Below are 22620 nucleotides of genomic sequence, written 5' to 3' on the forward strand. Positions count from 1 at the left end.
CATGTCCTTCTCAGCTCAATGTGGCAGTGAAGTGTCTGAAGACAGACGTGCTCAACCAACCAGATGCTCTGGATGACTTCATCCGTGAGGTCAATGCCATGCACTCTCTTGACCACCAGAACCTCATCCGTCTCTACGGAGTCGTCCTCACACACCCCATGAAGATGGTGAGTGAGTGTGCGTGTTAACATCTACATCAAATTGGTGGTGAAGACAGGGTGCTAAAGTATCGAGGTCTTGAGAAGGGAGGGGTGAGTTAAAATAAGGCTTGACATTTGCGTGCTCTCTTTGACTCATTATTTGCTGACACTGACTTCTCGAGTTATTCCTGATTGGCATTGTCTCCAACAGCAAGATGCTTCTTGTCAAATCTGTTTTTCAGTTGGGAAATGAAACTTAATATTGTGCCCTCCTTCTTCCTCTGCTTCCCTTCCCTAAATGACCCTCTTCATTACCCTTCTTTCTCTAAGGTGACTGAGCTTGCACCTCTTGGCTCCATGCTGGATTGCTTGCGAAAGTCCCTGGGCCATTTCCTCATTTCCACTTTGTGTCAGTACACCATCCAGATATGCAATGGCATGGCCTACCTAGAGTCCAAGCGCTTCATCCACCGAGACTTGGCAGCCAGAAACATCCTCCTAGCTTCCATTGAGCAGGTCAAAATCGGTGACTTCGGACTGATGAGGGCGCTGCCTAAGAATGATGAGCATTATGTCATGCAAGAGCATCGCAAAGTCCCATTTGCCTGGTGAGGGAGAGGGTTGGAGAGACTGGATATATATTTACAATTGAAGAGTTTGTTTGCATGTGGTTTGAATCTGTCGAGAAGGGATACGGAGAGCTTTAATTAATTTGGTTGGTTTTGTTTGTATTCAGTGACAGGCCAGAACTCAGGATTCAGATTTAATTTGAATGAGGTCATTGTTTGTGGCCCTTGATTTGATTAAATGAACTGTGCATGATCCTCATGTCATTTTCCCCTTAGTGGGTTGTGTATTTACAGGCATTTTATTCTACTGACCAAATTTCTGCATGGTGTTTTTTTCTTACATAGGTGTGCCCCAGAGAGCTTGAAGACACGCACGTTTTCTCACGCAACAGACACATGGATGTTTGGTGTGACGCTGTGGGAAATGTTTACCTTTGGTCAGGAGCCATGGCTGGGTCTAAATGGTAGTCAGGTACCCCTCCTCGTGCACTCTGAATTTCCATTTAGTCATAAACATCTGTCTAATGAAAGACCAGCTTTGATATTTGACAGTGATCCCAAAAATCAAGACATTCATAGCCTAATATTGCATTTATTTCTGAATAGTGATCATGATATTATTGCATTTACTTACTGGGTAAGAAAATCATAAGAAAAAATAAATGTGTTTTTGACAGATCCTCCACAAAATAGATAAGGAGGGTGAAAGACTGCCTAAGCCTGAGGACTGTCCTCAGGACATCTATAATGTCATGATGCAGTGCTGGGCTCAGAAACCAGATGACAGGCCCACCTTCGTGGCTCTAAGGGAATTTCTGGTGGAGACCATGCCTACAGACATGAGGGCCCTGCAAGACTTTGATGAACCTGACAAGCTTCAAATCCAGATGAATGATGTCATTACCATCATAGAGGGCAGGTGAGCTTTTATACCATAGAATGTAATGGGGCTAATGGATTCATGATTGATATGACACTTTCATTTTATAGTGAATGATTTTAGGACAGGCAAGCTGAAAATAACAATCTACCCCAGTGGTTCCTGGAGTAACTTTTTGAATCAAGGACCTGAGAAATCCATGCATTTTAATGACAATATGTTCTTTGGTGATCTTTTTAACCAGTGACTTTAACGATTTTGCCACATATTTTTGACTTGCTATATAATGATGAAGGATACAGATTTTTAAATTTTCACAATTATCTGGGGGAAAAAAAATATGTTTGGCATAACTAGAAAAATGTATGTTCATTATAAAAATTGCCATGAAATTTAAAAGGATAGTTGATCCAAAAATAATAATACAAAAATGTAGTTTACTCACCCTCAGGTTCCAAACCTGTATGGGTTTCTTTCCAAACAATTGAATGTCTACCATCAACTGTTGTTTACCAACATTCTTTAAAATATTATCTTTTTTGCACAACAGCAGAAAATTATTTGTGCTCAACAGAAGAAAGAAATTTAGGTTGGGAACATGAGGGTTAGTAAATGTGAGAATCCTGGTTCTTCAAAGGAAGCAGTTGTTCATTTATTTAATTCACATTTTGTTGTATTTTAAATAATTTGAAGTCATCTTGAGGCCCTCTTGGAAGTCTGGTCTAGATCTAGAGATGGAAATTGTAATGAATTTAATTCTGGTTCTATAGTTTCTTGTATAGTTTGATTTACTAACAAGAATCTGCTCATTTGATTCACTCCTTTGGGAATCATTCAATACTGGTCGCAAAAACTGTTCAAGAACTGTTAAAAATATAATAATTAAAAAAAAAAAAGAATACTAATTAGTTCTCAGTTCCCAGCCCTCTTTAATGCACCTCTTTAATGAAGTAGCCAAATAAGAGAGATGCTATGCTTTTGTCTTTAAATGGTCTCTGTGTGTCCTGCAGAGCAGAGAACTACTGGTGGAGAGGTCAGAACAAGCGTACCCTAAAGGTTGGTCAGTTTCCTAGGAACACAGTCACGTCAGTGGCAGGTCTTTCTGCCCATGACATAAGCCGTCCACTGAAGAACAGCTTCATTCACACGGGCCATGGAGACACTAACCCTCACCGCTGCTGGGGCTTTCCTGACAGGATCGATGAGTGAGTCTCTTAAACCTAATCTCACATGTACATTCTGTATTATCTGTAGTTTTTATTACATTCTCTAAAATGTTTTAATTGGTGGTTCTCCGGTGTTTTTTCAAGTGCTAGTGACCATTTTTAAGGAGTAGAGTGGCTCTATTCTTATGTATGTTCATTTTTGAGAGCTTAAGTATTAATTGGCCACACAGTCACAAATATCGGCTTAACTTTGGCTGATTAATTGTATCATTGGCTGGCCGATGTATCGGTCTATCGCTGGTTTAAAGGCTTGTCTGTATCACAGTGAAAGTGTCGGTTTTGTGTATTGGTTCGAGATGGCTCCACAGATGGCAGCTACTGTGCATTGCTCTTCAGTGTTTGTACTGTTTTTGTTTGTTTTTCCTGTTTTTTTTTACTCAAATACGATCAGTTTTACCAGGGATGACCTGCTGAACATTCGGCAGAACACACCACAAAATCTTTTACCATATTTTGACTACTCAGACGTTTTGCTGGACATTGTAGTTGGCGGAGCCGTAGCTCTGGTCAAACGCTTCAGGAGGCGCAGACGGGGGAAGCGAGCCGGCACGGTCATGAAGCTTTGTCAGTATGGATTTCGAATGCCGTTGCCTAGTATCCATCTGGCGAATCTCTGCTCTCTACCCAACAAAACGGACGAACTCCTTCTGCTCTCCCGGACAAACAAGGATTTTTGTAACTCTGTTGCTCTGTGTCTCACGGAAACCTGGCTAAATGGTGACATACCGGACAGCGTACTACATCTGCCTAATTTACAGCTGATCAGAGCAGATCGGGAAGCGGAATCAACAGGGAAATCGCGGCAGGATGTGCTTTTACATCAATGAGAGGTGGTGTACAGATGTAACTGTGTTAAAGAAGATGTGCTGTTCAGATCTAGAAACGCCCTTCATTAACCTGTTAACCTTCACCAGTGCGTGAGCGCACTGAAGCGTCCCCCCCCCCACTAGTTTAATGTTTATGAATGAATTTAACGTGAAAGGATATCATTAATCTTGGCAAACTATATATCATTCTGAAGGTCTAAGCCTCAAGCATCGACGACAGATCGCTGTTTTCCGATGGAAAGCTTATAAGGAATGCATTTGCTACATTTGTGTAAGCAGTACACATCAAAACAAGCAGAGAAAAAAAGCACTACGTACCAGATTCATTGTAATAACGAGCCACAAACGCGTCCACTGCTGAAATCCCAGTTTAGTTAGAGAGGTAAGGGTCCACAGAACAACATCCCAGCGAGCACTTTTAGTCCAGCGAAACAATAACGCTGTAATAAGGATGAATATTCCTTTGTTTACGTTTCATTTCTTCCGGAGTTATTGTTCGCGTCCGTTATGGAGTAAATTACGCTCAAAAACAGCGTCTTGGTGGTAACAAAACAACACGGTTCTGTAGAAGGTTTTTTTTTCTTCAACATTTTTTATGTGTGTGTGTGTGTATTGTGTGGGGAATGTGGCCGTGTCTGCATCATTATAATCTGTATAGACGGACATCAGCGTATTTATTACCGACTCTATGACGGCTCTCATTGTGATTCAATGATCAGCTATTATTGATTATATGGCCCATCTGTATGATTATCATCTGAATAGATGCACATCAGCGTGTGATTACTGACTGGATGACCATCTCTGCCAATATCACTTTATGTCTGGCAATCAGAATACTTCAGTATACATACTATATACAAAGCAATTTTTTTTTCCTTTTTATTACTCAAATAACTATTTTTGTATTTTATAGTGCTCAAATAAATCACTTGTATGATGTCTAAAATTCTGTCTATTATTCTATAATTGAAAAACTACTGAGCACAGCTTTACAGAAACTCGCTGATATGATCACAGAGAGTGAGCAACAACACCCGGACTCTAATACAGCAAATCTCTCCCGCGAACTGCCAAAATACAGACAGCACATCACATGTCCCACCAGAGACAGTAATATATTGAATCACTGTTACACAGCAATAAAGGATGCATATCACTCTGTCCCACGGGCAGCTTTAGGACTCTCTGATCACTGTTTGGTTCATCTTATTCGACAGGCAGAAACTTAAATCTGCAAATCTGTATTAAGAACTGTTAAAAGATGGACTAATGAAATAGAGCGGGATTTACAAGCCTGTTTCTCTCTCACCGATTGGACTGTTTTTGAAAATGCTGCCACTGATCTGGACGAGCTCACAGAGACTGTAACATCTTATATCAGTTTCTGTGAGAATATGTGCATTCCTACCAGGACTCATTTAACCTACAACAATGACAAACCATGGTTCACTGCAAAACTCAAACAGCTCCGTCAGGCCAAAGATGCTGCTTACAGAAAGGGGGATAAAGTCTTGTACAAACAGGCCAAATACACACTGGAAAAGGAGATCAGAGTGGCAAAGAGGAATTATTCTGACAAGCTAAGGAACAAATTCTCTTCCAATGATTCTGCTTCAGTGTGGAAAGGTATGAAGGATATCACCAGTTACAAGTCACCATCCCCCAGCACTCTGGAGAATCAACAACTGGCAGACGATTTGAATGACTTTTACTATAGGTTTGAAAAAACAACCCACACCCGCCCTGAACACCTCTCCACACAACCATTCACACCTCCAGCAACACCCCTCTCCCCCACACCTACAATTCAAATCAGTGAAGATGACGTGTGTCAGGTCTTCAGAAAGAACAAAAGAAGGAAAGCACCAGGCCCAGATGGTGTGTCACCAGCCTGCCTAAAAATCTGTGCTGATCAGCTGGCCCCCATCTTCACACAGATCTTCAACAGACCACTGGAGCTGTGCGAATTCCTCTCATGCTTCAAACGCTCCACCATCATCCCCGTCCCAAAGAAACCCAAAATTGCTGGACAGTATATAAATTACTGGCTCTAACGTCTGTGGCCATGAAATCATTTGAAAGACTGGTTTTGGCTTATCAGAAGGACATCACTGGACCCTTTCTGGACCTTGTGCAGTTTGCCTACAGAGCAAACAGGTCTGTGGATGATGCTGTCAATATGGGACTGCACTTCATCCTGCAGCATCTGGACAGACCAGAGACTTATGTGAGGATCCTGTTTGTGGACTTCAGCTCCACTTTTAACACCACCATCACGGACACCCTTCAGAATAAACTCTCTCAGCTCTCCGTCCCCACCTCCGTCTGTCAGTGGATCACCAGCTTCCTGACAGACATCCAGCATTCATACCATCAGCACTGGAGCTCCTCAGGGCTGCATTCTCTCCCCACTGCTCTTCTCCCTCTACACCAACGACTGCACATCTAAAGACCCCTCTGTCAAGGTCCTGAAGTTTGCAGACGACACCACACTGATCGGCCTCATTCAAGATGGTGACGAGTCTGCTTACAGACAGGAGGTTAAGGAGCTGGCTGTATGGTGCAGTCTTAACAACCTGGAGTGGAACACGCTCAAATCTGTGGAGATGACCGTGGACTTCAGGAGAAACCCCCCTGCACTCCCCCCACTCACCATCATGAACAGCACTGTAACAACAGTGGAGTCATTCAGATTCCTGGGCACCACCATCTCTCAGGACCTGAAGTGGGACAATCACATTGTCTATATTGTGAAAAAGGCCCAGCAGAGGTTGTACTTCCTTCGCCAGCTGAGGAAGTTCAATGTGCCCCAGGAGCTGCTGAAACAATTCTACTCTGCCATCATTGAATCCGTCCTCTGCACTTCAATAACTGTCTGGTTCAGCTCAGCTACCAAATCTGACCTCAGAAGACTACGGAAGGTAGTCCGGACTGCTGAGCGAATCATTGGTACAACCCTCCCCACTCTCCAAGAACTGTACTTATCCAGAGTGAGCAAAAGGGCTGGTAAAATCACTCTGGACCCCTCACATCCAGCACACTCCCTCTTTGAACTGTTACCATCTGGTCGATGCTACAGAGCTCTGAGAACCAGAACGACCAGACACAGGAACAGTTTCTTCCCTCAGGCAATCCATCTCATGAACACTTGACAATAAAACGTGGAACGCACAACTCTATTATTTATTCACTACACTTGCTTACTTTTTTATTTATCTAATTTTTTCATTTCAAATTTGCACATATCAGACCTGTACACACATAATTGTCTATATTATACAGTATATTGTGTTTTAGCTGTTTTGTACATTGCCTATTTGGATATTTGTATTATTCTTTATTATCTGTGTCCTGTCCTGTTGCTGTCTCTCTGTTGCACTGTGGAGCTTCTGTCACAAAAACTAATTCCTCGTATGTGTAAACATACTTGGACAATAAAGCTCATTCTGATTATGATTATGTAACCAGTGTTCTCACAAAACAGGTTTATGTTCTGCTAACCTCTCACAGAACCACATTTCTCTTTTTATAACCTGCTCACAAACCTGCAGCACGTTTTAATAAATGCTACATTAATATAGATCAGAGTAGGGCTCCCTGAGATTAAGGCCCTTCTTCAAAGAGGAAATAATGCCTTGTTTGTTTGTAGTGAGCACCAGCATGCATAGTGTTACTGTGTAGACTAGAGGGCCTGCAGCAGTAGTTGTATAATGTCCTCATTGAGTGAGATGAAACCTTGCAGGTCGCACACTGGATGGACAGATACTTCTGTCATGGCCACTAAGTAAAGTGCCACATTCACTTACATGGAGCCAAGGCCCAAGTCTTTGCACATGATATAAGCACTTTGCTTCATCAGCACAAGGTGGCAGTATAACTCTATCCCTACCATAAACTTGGCTGCATCAACTGATATCACAGCTGTAAATACCTCCATAAAACATCAGCTGCTGTTAAAATCGGAAATGTCTTTTTATTACTTTGGTTATACAGTGTCATTAAATCTTCGTTTGGCAGAGTTCCAGAGGCAGTTTTTCTCAAAACTAAGAAATGATCTCCTATATACACTGATGGGCTGCTAAATGCTTTTGTCATTCTGTTTCTTTTGCAGTCTTTATCTTGGGAATCCCATGGATCCTCCAGATGTGCTGGGGCTGGAGCTGAACTCTGCCAGACCAACTCAACTCCCTGGACGTGCTAAGAGTGAGCAAATGCCTTTCAGTTAGTAAAGTGCAAACATTATTAAACATGCTTCCCATGGTCATAGAAAAACTAGAAATGTTAAGGTATTTTAAAATTGTGTTTTCAGGCCTGAAGAAATCATGCATCACAGATTCAAGAAAAAAACTTAGGCAGCACAACTCTTTAATTGATAAGAAATGTTTCTTCTCACTCAAATTTGTAAATGCAGCTATGAGTAGGGTTGCGTATTAGCCGGGAGGTCCCGTATATTGGGCTCAATTTATGTGTCCCGTACATGACCTCCCTTGTCCCGTTTCTGCTAACCGCTGACTGATACAACAGCAGGAGTGCTGATCACTTGAAAATGATCACCGATACCTGTCATCATCCAGTCACAGCCACCCTCACGTAGTATAGTAAATCAGAAATCGTGAACATAACTGAGGAAGACTGCGCAATCCTCTGACGGCTGGTCGCTCCCCCCCTCACAGCAAGCGAATTCCTCACGCCAATTCCGTCCGTGTTTTGACTTCAGTAAATCAGTTTTGGTGAATATAAACAACGTGATTATTTTTCATGAGTCCAACATCCAGCCGCGTTACAGACATGATCAGTAAGGGAAGACATCTTTCAATGTTGTTAAATAGAGAGAAACATTTTACATTTTTCTCGAAACACAAAATGACCAATAAAAAGTGTCAAGCACCAAAAGCAGCCCATATTAAATTTATAAGATACTCATTTTCATATACACTACTGTGTATATATGTGTGTGTGTGTGTGTGTGTGTGTGTGTGTGTATATGTGGATATATATTTTTCTTTAGTAATTTAGCAGACGCTTTTGTCCAAAGCGACTTGCAAATGAGGACATAAGAACCAATCAAAACCAACTTGGTTAGCCTAATGCAGTACAGATAATTATTATTATTATTATTATTATTATTATTTTTTTAAATAAAAAGACTAAGATAAAATAAAATTAGAATAGAGAGTGCTAGAGTTAGAGGGTTAAGTAAAGATGGAACAGATGAGTTTTTAGCCGTTTCATGAAGATGGGTAAGGATTCGGCTGCTCGGATCGAGTTGGGCAGGTCATTCCACCAGATGGGAACAGTTAATGAAAAAGTCAGTGAAAGTGTTTTTGTGCGTCTTTGGGATGGCACAATAATGAGCCATTCACTTGAAGAACGCAAGCTTCTAGAGGGCACATAAGTCTGAAGTAATGAATTTAGGTAAAGGGGTGCAGAGCCAGTGGTGGTTCTGTAGGCAAACATTAATGCCTTGAATTTAATGCGAGCAGCTATTGGTAGCCAGTGCAAATTGATGAACAGAGGCGTGACGTGCGTTCTTTTCGGCTCATTAAAGATTAATCTTGCAGCGCCATTTTGGATTAATTGTAGAGGTTTAATAGAATTGGCTGGAAGACCTGCCAAGAGAGCATTGCAATAGTCAAGTCTGGACAGAACAAGGAGTTGTGTTGCAAGTTCCAAGAGAAAGGGCCTGATTTTCTTAATATTGTATAATGCAAATCTGTAGGATTTATATATATATATATATTAAAGACATACTGACATAACATAACCCCCCCCCACCCCCCCGATTGTCCCGTATTTTCATTTTCTGAGGTTGGCAACCCTAGCTATGAGCTAAATCCCAGAACAGAAATGGTTAATAGACATTGTAGCCAATCAGGAGGCATTTCACAAAAGAGTCTAACCAAATAGAAGAAACATTTGAATGATTTCCCCCGTTTAGAAAACAAGAACAAGAAAACTACAGATCTGAGACTGCTCTGAATGATTTACTGGCAAATCAGTTAAATCATTTAAATGCTTATCTAGAAATCATAAATGACTGGAAAGTAATTTATTGTAATTTATAATTTATTTATTAAAAGTGTGGGAACCCTGTAATCTAAAACCTGACTTGAAACTATTGATTAAAAAAATAACTCCAACCTCTCAAATTAAAAACAAAAATACTTTTTCCTTTTTCAGTTCACTGCTTCTTTAATACAGGTCCTCATACTTTGTGCTTCTTTCTTCTCTCTCTGTTATGTACTTATTGTTCTTATGTTTTTTTTTGTTGTTTTTTTTCCAACCTGCTTTTTTGCATATCTTGCTATCTTTAACTCGCTTGCTTGCTCTGCAGAGGAGCCTCCCCCTCGGCCCCCTCAGCCATCTTTGCTGGTTAAGAGTAAGTGTGGACCCTCAGTTCAGTTTAAGCACTGCTCATGCTCCCTCTGTTCTCTCCTAGCACCCCTCCTCAAAGGTAAAGCACATCTGTATTGTATGCATTTGTGTTTGCCCTTTCACTCCCTCTGTTTCTCTCTTAATTGCTCAAGTCTTTTAGTCATGTGTTTGCTGTGGTCTCATGCGCTGACATGACGTTTGGTAAACAGCTGGTCCTATAATATCCATTTTTTTTAACCAAAATGATGCTGATTACAGAGCTGTACTCTGTGGATTTGCAAATCTGTAAGAACTGGTCTGCATTTCATTGACTTGAAAGTTGAATGATGACATAACTATGTTACGACATGTTGTACTATGTCCACAAACATGGTGGCCTATAATAACATACAAATAGTACCATATTAATGTATTTACATATTTTGCTCATATTACAAGGCTGTTACATTCATTTTTATTAGTATTACATAGTTATTAGTAGACATTCTTACAAGACATTGTCTTGTTTGTTACATTTTCATTTTAATTTGAATGTGGGTGGGTCAAAGAAACTGTACTTGTTAACTTAAGGATTAGTTAAGTTAATATTGTATATCCATTTAACATGTTTTTCCTTTATTTATTTTTTTTGTATTTTTCACAGACCACAAATAGAAAAGGCCGTATCGCCAAACAATACACCTAATGTCACTAAGATACAAAAAACATCTTTCAAAAAATATATACATATCTCAGACATAAAACAAAATACAGCAAATGCATTTCCAAATCATCCAAAATGATCCATATATAACTAGACCAACAGAATATACATACAAATATATACCAATAAAACAATCTCATCAGTTTTTATATACAATAAATAGACATCATACCAAAGTACTTGTTAGGGTTCCCCAAATATATCCTTCAATTATTATAAGAAAACATTTCAAAGATAAATCTTCATTCTTACCAAGAGGGTGTAAACATTTAAGATAAAAAATCCAACTACATTCCTTCTGCAAAAGTCTACGTTCTAAATTCCCTCCTCTACGAGTATGGCAAGCCGTTTTGACTTTTATTCCTTCTCAGGATATGAATTCTTGATATCAACAATTCAGTTTTTACTAGTTAAAATGTTTATTCTTGATATCAACAATTTAATTGTCACTAGTGACAATGTTCATTTCTGATATCTGAAAATGTATTTCTGATATCAACAATTGGGAGGGTAATTTCTGATATCAACAATTTAATTCTTGATATCAACAATTTAATTGTCACTAGTGACAATTAAATTGTTGATATCAAGAACTAAATTCTTGATATCAAGAATAGACATTTTTACTAGTAAGAATTGTATTTCTGATATGAGAAATTGGAATTTCAACTAGTAAGAAATTAATTGTTGATATCAAGAATTGATTTTGAATGACAGCCTATGGTGACATTTAACTAGTGAAAATACAATTACAGATATCAACAACTGAATTCTTGATATCAAGAATTAAATTGTTGATATCAAGAATTAGCATTTTAACTAGTGAAAATTTAATTGTTGATATCAAGAATTAACATTGTTACTAGTGGAAATACAATTGCTGATATCAAGAATTAGCATTTGAACTAGTGAAAACTGAATTGTTGATATCAAGAATTCATATCCTGAGAAGGAATAAAAGTCAAAACGGCTTGACATACTACGAGTCTGTCAAATGTTCAAAATACATTTTTCACAAAACATTTAGTTTGAGATCAAACAATAATTTGGAGATACCAGCAATAGTGTCACAAACCCTTGTAGTTTAATACTGAACCACAATTTTTGTATGTAGAAGCCAAAGATTTCTGTCTGTTTGCATTTCTGTTCATGTCAGTGGCAGTTGCTGGCCTGTCTCAGTGAGACCAATATTAACCTACATAACCTAGACCTTTATAGAATCGCTTGGACACAATATGAGACATGTTAGTGTTCATTAGTTTCTCTGGAGGAATGTGAGATATAATGTACCTACATGACTGTTCTAATGTGTGCTGTGTTTATATTTTAACCCCGAAAAATATTTCTTCTGTTTTACAGTTCCTATCATTAAATTACATTTCAATCTCAACATTTCAGAAAACATTTGCTTACAATTTTTTATTTATTTTCATGTAACTAGAACCCTCCTACGATGCTGTTGCTGAGGACGAGAACCAAACACAATCAGGCCTTCGGCGGCTCTCTTTGAAGAAGGGCCTTAAGCTCAAACCAGCTGCCTGGGTCTGTGCTACCAAATTAGGTGATCGTTCCATATACAGTGTGCGGACTCCAGGGGGCAGCACTCACACAGAAGTCTCTCTCATAGACTTTGGAGAAGAGTTTCCATCGGCCACACCTTCACCCTCTCCTGTGGTGGAGCTTCAGATCCCAACCCTGGCTAAACTGGCACTTGAAGCAGAGAACATTTTAGACATAACTCCTCCACAGAGCCCCTCACGCTCTCTACCCCGCCCCCTTCACCCTACCCCAGTGGTGGACTGGGATGCCCGGCCTCTCCCTCCACCCCCAGCCTATGATGATGTAGCACAAGATGAGGATGACTTTGAAGTGAGCTCCATCAACAGTGCAGAACAAGGAGCTGATGAACTATGCTCTCCACGTATGTCCTGCACTCCTACTGGAGAATGTAAGCCTCATGTAGAAGACAATTTATTTTTGCCCTGCAGGCAGAGCAATGCCAGCACCTTCTCGCAGTCTGCTGAGATCTTCCAAGAGCTGCAGCAGGAGTGTATGAGGCACCTCAATGTACCTGTGAGCTCTACCAGCCCCGGTCTGGAGCCACACCGCCAGATAGTCCTAACTTTTTCTGAGGACAAACCACAGCTACCACCACGTATCCCCATACCACCCCGTCCAGTCAAACGTGCAGGTGGCGATTATGCTCGCTGGTCTGGTGAGCTGTCTCTAATCTCTGGAAATGATGATGATAAGGAGCGTCCACCCAAGATTCCTCCTCGGGATCCCCTCTCTCAGCCGGGCTCTCGCACGCCAAGTCCACACGTGGGCTCCCCTCAGACTCGAAGCAGCCTCTGCTCAGGTTCCTCCATCTATGGCCCATCCTACCTCTCCACCTCACCTGCTAAACTAATGCCAACTACTCAGAGCTTCGCCTCCGATCCCAAATATGCTGCTCCCAAGGTCATCCTGGCACAGGGCAAAGATAAGGAGCCGGCCAAAGGGCCCTGCATTCTGCCTATCGTACGTGATGGCAAGAAGGTCAGCAACACACACTACTACCTCCTGCCTGAGAGGCCTCCGTATCTGGACCGCTACGATAAGTTCTTCAAAGAGGCAGAGAGTGGTGAGGAAAAGAAGCAGGTAAACACAGCCACTGTTAAGCCCATGGTTCATCAACAAGGGGATCTCAAGTCCAATTTCTCCTCCAATAACAACAGCAGTCTGATGGGCTCTGGATTTAGAGGGGGGCTGAAGAACTCTCTCAGCCTGTGCCGAGTAAGCTCTGATGGCTCATTTAACAGGGCTGACAGCACCAGCAACCATGATAAAGTCGAACTGGTAAGAGATTTGGAGATTTATTTTAAACTGATCCATGTTATTCAGGGCTCCAGACAAAAAAATCGAGTAAGGAGCCATTGGCTCCTATAAAAGAAAAACTTAGGCGCCAAATAATTTTTTTAGGTGCCACAGGGAAAAAAGTGGTTTATTTTATTATTATCATTTTATTTTTCCCCCCTATTTTAACATTTCAATCATTTTGTCATGTGTTTATGTCTTATCTTTTCTAGGCTTTATCAGCATTTTAATCCATCTTGTAGATGATCAGGTCGACCGGGGGACTAAGGTTCACTTAAAGTGTGAATTAAATGTCTTTTACAACTTGAAATGTACAGTCACAAAGAATTGTTCGTTACACAGAATCTGTACCAATATCATGGACCATAAGCATCACTTGGCAACTGAGTGCAGTGCATCCTATAAATGTTGTCACGTCTTTCACACATTCAGTCTGTTTTTCTTCATTAGTAAAATGCAATTTTATAGGAGGAGTTGAATCATGTACAACACAATAAGTAAAAATATGAATATGCAACAGCGCATGAATATAGCAAAACGCTCCTCTTTATAGTTGTTTTTCTAGCTGACTGATGAGTTTATGGACACTGAGTGGTTATTCTGAGGTAAATGTATTACAATGCAATGTTTACAAGCTTTATACATTTCCTCAGTTTGAAACACTGAATGAGCTTTTACATAAAACATTTCAGTAAGTTGTACTATAGGTTTTCTTATTGCCTACCTTTTGATCATGTTCATTTCATACTATAGTAGTAAATGGAAATATATAATGGGTTCACTTGCTGCTTTAACTGAGGTGCTAAAGAGATCGCGCCTGAGCATTAAGTGCGATACTCTCCGCTCGCGCGATCCGGACCAAAAGTGGGACGAGACAGCGGGGGTTTACAGAGCTCGCGCCGCGCTGACATGTCATCTGCGCGGTTCAATGGTCCGAGCCGCGCAGAATAGGGGACAGAGACATTCATTCAGAAAATGAGAGACGAAGACTTTTTAACCGTTTGCCACAAACCAGACCCATTCCAGTTCGCACGTAACTTCAGTGGTGAGGCCTCACGGGGAACTGTAAACATGAGAAGAAGGTAAAATAGTGAATAACAATGTATATGCTATTCGTCTAGCAAAGTATTTGCATTTAGTCATAGACATAGTTAGCCTATAATTGAGTATTTAACTGCCTGAAGTAAGATATGTTATTTCTGAATTAGATAATGAAAATGCAAGTGCACAATTGCATTTTCTTATTTCCTTTAGGTGCCAAAGAAACACAGGTGGTCCCTTCATTAGAGAAGTGTGTCTATTGACCTGGTTATTAACCATTATTTAGGAGTTGGACTCTAGCCATTCCCTTTGGTACAACTGTGGTTTCCGGGGAGGTCAATAGACACACTTCTCTAATGAAGGGACCACCTGTGCAATTGTGCACTTGTGTAACTATGTCTATGACTAAATGCAAATACTTTGCTAGACGAATAGCATATACATTGTTATTCACTATTTTACCTTCTTCTCATGTTTACAGTTCCCCGTGAGGCCTCACCACTGAAGTTACGTGCGAACTGGAATGGGTCTGGTTTGTGGCAAACGGTTAAAAAGTCTTCGTCTCTCATTTTCTGAATGAATGTCTCTGTCCCCTAGAGCCTCCTCAATTCTATTCAAAATGTCAGGAGTAGTTAAAATTGTTTCTACAATGCGCCTAGCCATTTTACCTCACTCATTTACATTAATAATAGCAGAGGTTTATGGGTAAAATGTAATTGAGTGGCGCCAAATGAACTTGTATCTGTTTAGATTGGTCAGCGCAGCGCTGGTGAGGATTGTTCGCGCCGCGCTGTCCATTGGGTGTCGCTAGGAAACACGTCCGCGCTGCGCTGACGAATCGGCCGCGCGGCTTGGACCATTGAACCGCGCAGATGACATGTCAGCGCGGCGCGAGCTCTGTAAACCCCCGCTGTCTCGTCCCACTTTTGGTTTGAATGGCTTCCCATACATACACGGACCGTGTGGACGCGGGGTACTGGTGTTTATATTATCACCTTTCAGGTCTCTCTCACTGCGTTCAGCAGACTGTGTGCGGCAGAGACGAGGACTGTTTGAAACTCTTTTCAGTAAAACTTTGATGCGCATCGTCTTATGTAAGTTTAATACGTGAACATAACAAAAGATGTGAGCGCAAAACAATCGGGAAAAAAGTCCTTTCATGCAAATTATATATAGTCGCCAGTGGCGACCTCAGCAAAAACTTCACTCGCAAATTAATATTTTTGGTCGCAAATGCGACCATTTTAGTCGCAGTTTGGAGCCCTGTTATTACTGGTTGTTTTCTGTAATGAAATGTATCCAAGATGGCAGAAGAAAATGGCAATTATATTTAGGAAGAGGCTATATGCACTATTTGCCCTGTTTAGGTGCAGGAGGCTGTCCATGGAGTAACAATTGAAGAATGTCAGACGGCTTTACAGAATCACAGCTGGAATGTACAGAAGGCTGTACACTACTTGAAGGTAATGGTCATCACAGTAATCATGGTTCACTGGCTGGTTAGGGGTAATCCAATTGTAATAAGTGATCAGACACAAACATACATTGTAAATCTTATTCCTCCTCTGTTTTTGGCACATTACTTATACAGAGACTGGAAGTATATCCATAATGTTCTTGGAGGACCTAATGAGTTAAATCACTTTTATCCATTTTCCCCTTCTTTTGGTGCCCAGGTGGATCAGCTCTTCTGTCTGGGCCTGAAGACAAGGGTGGAGTGTCATAAGATTCTAGAGATGTGTGACTGGAATCTGGAGTTAGCCAGCACACAACTGTTAGACTCCTATGGCTCAGTGAAGCTGAGGTAGGATGGTCTTTAATTATGTGCACACTTGCGTTTCCACTGCAGTTTAGTACCGCTTTAGAGTGGGTGGGTTTATTCACATGTCGTTATAGTTGCACCGCCTCTACTGCTGTGACTCCTGAAAAACTTTTTCATTCCGCGTCGCTCATTCAAAACAGTTGCGTTCGATCCTTTGCTGGCTGCGCTGATTTAAATCTAGCAGGTCTGTTGTGTCTCGTGCCGCAAGTTCAATGATGCAGGCAGTGAATATTTTCTCCAGCCAATCAGTGATCAGCAGAGTTTACACGTCACGTTTTGTTTGGTACGGCTCCCTTGGGAACCTCGGCCGAGGTGGTACTAAAAAAAGTTGAAAAAGAAATCCATGTTAAAACGAGTTAAAAAAGACAACAGCTCAAAAACAGCTCTTTTCAGAGCAAGCCATACAGTGTCATTCTCCTTTTAAATTTTGCTGAGCCCTGCTGACCCCACCCCTCTCTTTCGTGCCACTCTCTGAGGGACTGTTTACTTTAGCCACATGAAACTTGCTAATTAGCACATTATTAGAAAAGGCGATTTGCAAAGATTCATTTAAAAAACCTTGTACTCACTTCTTCTGGAGGTGAAGCTGGATTACGAATGATTCGCGTGAACATAGATGCATTTAGGTAGATCGAGGGCGCATTCCCTTCAGAACCAAACGTAATACTCTTCAGCCGCTCAGATGTCGGGAGTAAATGACGACTGCTATGTTCATTATTACATCCAACAACAAAACACCTCAGTCACTTAGGAGTCATTCTTGTATACATCTACTCTGGGGTTGTGGCTAGAAGGGATACAGCTCCGACCGGAAATGAACAATGAAATTAATTGTATACTTATTAGATTGTGTTTTATTAACGTCTATACCTACCCCAACCCTAAACCTACCCCTTACAGGAATTAAAAAATAGTAACTATTGTTGTACAGTGTGACAAAAATTACGCTGTTTTGATGTGCGCATGCCCAGTAGCGCCATACGTATCCCTTCTAGTCTTTACCCTGCTCCGGTGGTGAAACTGATGACAACTCACTCAGGGCGGGTCTGAGGTAAAACACCAGTGCAGTCTGTGCTAAAACACTACTGTCAATCAAACTATCATGGGAGGGCCTTCGTCCGTGTAAGATCATGCATGTAGCATTATATGACCCCTTTAACCCCAAATCAGACAGGAGAGTACATTAACTTTGGTGAACTTAAACTTGAAAAATAGTGTTCCACAGCTGAAATAAAATACTTTCTGATGTTTATTTATGGTAATTTCGTACTTGAAGTAAATATGAAAAGACGATCGGTTCACGTGTTTGACTGAGGCAATACAGTGATCTGTCACGACACATTAAAGAGCCACAAAATGGTATTTATTGTTTCAATTTCTTTAAAAATGACAGTTTAAAAGCTGTTTCATATCAGAAGTAACCTGCTCTGTCGTCTCTGTCGGTGTGTTGTCAGTTTCCTCTTTGCTCTGCGATGTAATTTCACTGCGTGTTTTTTGCATGATATTTGCATAAAGTTGAGCATCTCTGACCATTTGGCCACTCTCAACACTTTCTCAGCGCATAGGAATGAACTGCAAATACTCACTTGCAGCACCTCAGTGGACATGCACTGTAAGGGGGTTGGTGGAGAAATCATGCGTGTTCACCAGAGGTGGGTAGTAACGAGTTACATTTACTTCGTTACATTTACATGAGTACATTTTTTGGGTAACTAATACTTTTAGAGTATATTTTAAAATGGGTACTTTTACTCTTACTCAAGTATATTTTTAGAGAAAAAAACGGTACTTTTACTTTGTTACTGTGGGCGACTCTCCTCTCGTTACTGTATCTTAATGCAATACAAGTTAAAAATGCTTCAGTTTATTCCAAACGCGCCGTCTACTTTTCTCTGGGCAATGAACGATGCCCATTCGCTAATGATTCATTCTTTTGAGTCAATTCTGTTTAAAGGCTTTATCAAACCAGTTGGCAAACCAGTGAATCGGTTCGCGAATCAGTTTGAATGATTCGTTCAGTTCCCTGCCGCACGCACTGAGTCTCTGAAGCGGTTCTCACTCAGATAACAGAGAGTTTAAGAACATCAAGAGCGCCGAAGACGTGGCTTTGGATCTACAGTTGAAAAGTCGAATTAGTTGAAAGCAAATCTGCAAAGGCTTGTTTGCTAGAGCTATATGAAGATCTTTTATTAGATGAACACCGCGTGTGCTGTCTACTGTTCCACAGGTATAGGCCACGATACCACTATGACATTACCAGTTTGTTGTACATGTACCTTACATTAAATACAATGTATAATTTATACATTAAATAAGCTGTCACAGAGTATGAAATGAACACCCGCGGAACCCGCGTTAGCTCTGCGCAGCGGCGCACGGCCTGTTCTAGACACAATTAATATTCATATTTTTACAATATTTACGCTTGCAAAAATATAGGCTACATTTGTTTACATTTTGCAGAACAGAAGATCCGTCAATATGCATTTGTTTCGTTATGTTCAGAGCAGTCATGTGAGGCGTTTTCAGAGGTTTCAGTGTCAGAGGTTATAGGATAATACATAATTTACTTTCAAATATAATTTAATTCATTGATGCAAATCAGAATTTTCATCAGCTGTTACTCCAGTTTTCGGAGTCATGTGATCCTTCAGAAATCATTATAATATATTGGTTTATTACCAGTGTTGGAAACAGTTTTGCTGCTTAATATTTTTTGGAACCTGTGACATTTTGTTCAGTATTCTTTGATGAATAGAAAGATAAAAAGAGCAGCACTGCTAATAAATCAACATGATTTCTGAAGGATTATGTGACTCTGAAGACTGGGGTAAAGGCTGATGAAAATTCTGATTTGCACTGAAATAAATTACATAAAAAAAACATATATATATATATATATATATATATATATATATATATATATATATATATATATATATATATATATATATATATATATATATTATTTTTTTTTTTTTTTTTTGAACGGCAGTGTGTGTGTGTGTGTGTATACACATACACATTACATAAATGTAATCTATATATCTAAATAAAAATAGACTATATTCAGTACCTATATGATCCAAAGTAACTAGTAACTAACTACTTGAGTAGTTTTTTAATCCGATACTTTTTTACTCTTACTCAAGTAACTATTCAGACTATTACTTTTACTTTTACTTGAGTAAATATTTCTAGAAGTACTTTTACTTGAGTACAGTTTTTGGGTACTCTACCCACCTCTGGTGTTCACATGGCTATTTTATTACGATTGTGATTAAATCAGTGTTGGCAGTGGCATTATTACTACGTGACTTTGGCTTCCTAGTGATCACATGAGCTGAATAGATGATTGTGGACAGCTGGCAGATATTGGACTGCCATACAGATTACTATAGAAAAAAAAAAATATTTTGCTAAAAATTCTGATAATTTTCCTTTTCTTTTTTTTTTTATATTTTCTTCATGTGTCTTCAGTTTTATGAATCATGTACATCTTTAATTATCTTATCGTAATACATTTGGGTTCAAATTGACACCATACTCCTGTAGAGCAGAATTGTGACGGATGGATCTAAAGTGATGTCACATGATTCCCAATATGACTGTTCAAACTGAGGTCGCATTGAAAAACATCAGACTTGGATTTATTGTATTGGATTTAAGAAAATATATGGCCCAAATCTGATTGAATTGAAAAATCATATTCCACGTGGTTTGTGCTGTATACTCTGTTATGAACTGTTCTAAGTCATGTATTAGCAAAAAAAATTGGATGAACGACTATTGCCTCCAATCTTAAAATAGCCTTTCTCTCTTGTTGTTCAATGTGCACCCTACGGGTAATTTAACCTCCAAATTTGTTTGGTATTTTTGTGTGCTATTCCATATAAATGGCTGATTTGTAGAATGAGCCTATCATTTTCCAGAAAGTTTATGTTCTTAGTTCCCAGTTCCCAACTCTTCCATTTGCATTGAACAAATGACCAAAATGGATTGTCAGTACACTGATTCTATGCCAAGCCTACTCTATTTAATTCACCTCACAACTGCTCATACTATGATCCTAACAGTTTGTAATCTAAGGTGAAATCAACCCCTTGAACCAGTAAAGCAGATGAATTCCCCTTCCATGGGAAGTTTTCCTGAACCTCAGTTTTTGAAACCATACCTGTATAGAGATGTTGAATTAACTCTAAATTAATTTCAGTCAGTAAACATAGCGATTATGCCTCCGGGCATGCTCATTCATGCCTAGTTTTAATCAATTTGAGTTCCTGTGCTCAATTGAAAACTGTTGTAGACACTTCTGCTGTAAGAAAACTTCCAGACAGGGGGCTGAGTCTACAAAAAAAAAAAGTGTGTGTTATTCCAAAGTCAGCGCTTTTTTTTTTTTTTTATTGCTGCCAGTATTAAAAAAAATAAAGTTTGTACACTTTGACTATTTGCTTGTGCAGGACTGCATTTCAAGATGTGTTTTTAATTATAATGCAAATTTTTTAATTTTTATATTTTTCCTGTCTCCGTGTTTTTGATTATATCGTATGTATTAGTTTAGCTACCTATTGTCAAGTGCTGTGTGAATTTTATGTATCAAATCTTATTTTTTCTCTCATTTTTGCAGACGATGATGCATTGGAAAAGCCTCATGCCCTAAAAGAAGTTTGAGAGCACAGAAGGGACACTGAGGGCCAACCAGGACTCTATCCTAGCACATTTTACCTCCAGATCTGACTTGTGTGTTTGCGTGTGTGTGTGTGAGAGAGAGTGTGTGCATACATGAGGCAGTGACTGTGCTCCTCCTGAAATCTTTCTTTAGGGTGCAATAGAGTTCACAGGTCAAAATTTAAAGAACCTGCTTTTTATTTTCCAGTTGATAGCAACAGATGGAAAACAAGGTGCTGCTTGTGATTTTTTTCATTGTAATTTTACAAACAAGCTTTTTCATAAACAGGCTTATGAAAGCCTCTAAGTATGTATATATTTTCAGATGTTTTGGTTATACATATGCATCTGATTTGAGTTGGTCTTTATCAGATTATTTGTCAGTTTTACATTTGCCTTTTTAATTTAATCTGTATTGTGTTTGTCACCTGTAAGAGTAAGAATTCTTGAATCCTGACCTAGTTCAAATGTTGTATACTGTATATGTTGAATTTATGTATATGTTAAAAACCTTCATGTTGAACTATCATTTTTTGTCACCCATGTTGACAAATACTTAAGACCCTCTCTCTGCCATGTTTGGTATTATTATTTTTGTACTTTGATCATGAATCACTATGAATCACTCCTTATACGCCAACTGAAGTTGCTGGTGTCATCAGTAAAGTCACAAAACTGTTTTTATGTTGATTTGCATAATGCTGCTTCCAATCTGAACGTAAAGACAAAACCTTAAAAAATCAAGGTTTCAGAATCAGAAAAGACCACCAAAGCACAAATAAGTGAACCTTTTCTTCTTGCGCTCATCTTATTTTAAATTGGACAACTGACTGTTTTTCACAAAGCACAACTTATAATGTGTTATTTACATTGTTCTCTGGAACAGCACTAGTCTCAAATAGTAGCTTCTATAAAGTTGTACAGAGATGATGTGGCATTGTTGCCATTATATCACTCTGCAGTAAGGTGTTTTTTTTTTTTTTTAAACCTGCCTGTCTATATAAATAGATCTGCTTGGAAAGTGACCAATGAATAACACAATTCTGACAAATTTATGCAAATGAACTCAGTGATGTTAAAATTAAGAAACCCTTTTTGTCTGTACAACTTAATCGCAGTGTAACAGTGGTGTGTGTTGACTGTTAGCAACCTTTCTTTGTGAATGCTCAGTGTCGTATGTGTGGATTTCATATAGATGCTGCTTCTGTGTTCATGATGGAACACTGTCTACCATCCTCTCCTGCTTTCTAGCAATCTGAGAATGGGACTTATAGTATTTGTTGCAATGGCAAACACCATCCTGCTACAATGCTAACCATCTGAAGATTTAGTCCAGAGTGGAAGCTAGTCCTAGTCTTACCTTTATGCTGTTATACTTTTAGGAAAACTGAAGTGAGTTGCCCAGTAACAATGTGTTCATGTTCATTAGTTATTTTTTTCCGTCTAGTCTACCTATGTGCTCAAAAGGTTTGCTCTGAATAGCTTTACAATTAGAACCTTGATATCCTAA

The 22620-nt window shown here is 39.5% G+C and overlaps 1 protein-coding gene across 2 annotated transcripts in view; it reads left to right on the forward strand.

Annotated features, from left to right (window-relative positions):
* Nucleotides 1–21665, forward strand: part of LOC306881631 (activated CDC42 kinase 1-like) — a gene marked incomplete at its 3' end in the record, with an annotated part of 45598 nt that extends 23933 nt beyond the window's left edge. Inside the window, exons 5-14 of one of the 2 annotated variants that reach the window (XM_079435803.1) lie at nt 15–167; nt 471–748; nt 1055–1181; nt 1387–1628; nt 2600–2794; nt 7757–7848; nt 12165–13561; nt 15988–16083; nt 16297–16424; nt 21070–21665. In XM_079435803.1, the coding sequence (XP_079291929.1) occupies nt 15–167; nt 471–748; nt 1055–1181; nt 1387–1628; nt 2600–2794; nt 7757–7848; nt 12165–13561; nt 15988–16083; nt 16297–16424; nt 21070–21076 (2715 nt within the window). Of the gene's footprint in view, nt 1–14; nt 168–470; nt 749–1054; nt 1182–1386; nt 1629–2599; nt 2795–7756; nt 7849–12164; nt 13562–15987; nt 16084–16296; nt 16429–21069 lie in introns of those variants that run through there. The other variant, XM_079435804.1, reaches the window with a different exon arrangement.
* Nucleotides 21666–22620: the final 955 nt, after the last annotated feature.

This window comes from Barbus barbus, assembly GCF_936440315.1.
Source record: "Barbus barbus genome assembly, chromosome: 15".
Taxonomy (NCBI): domain Eukaryota; kingdom Metazoa; phylum Chordata; class Actinopteri; order Cypriniformes; family Cyprinidae; genus Barbus; species Barbus barbus.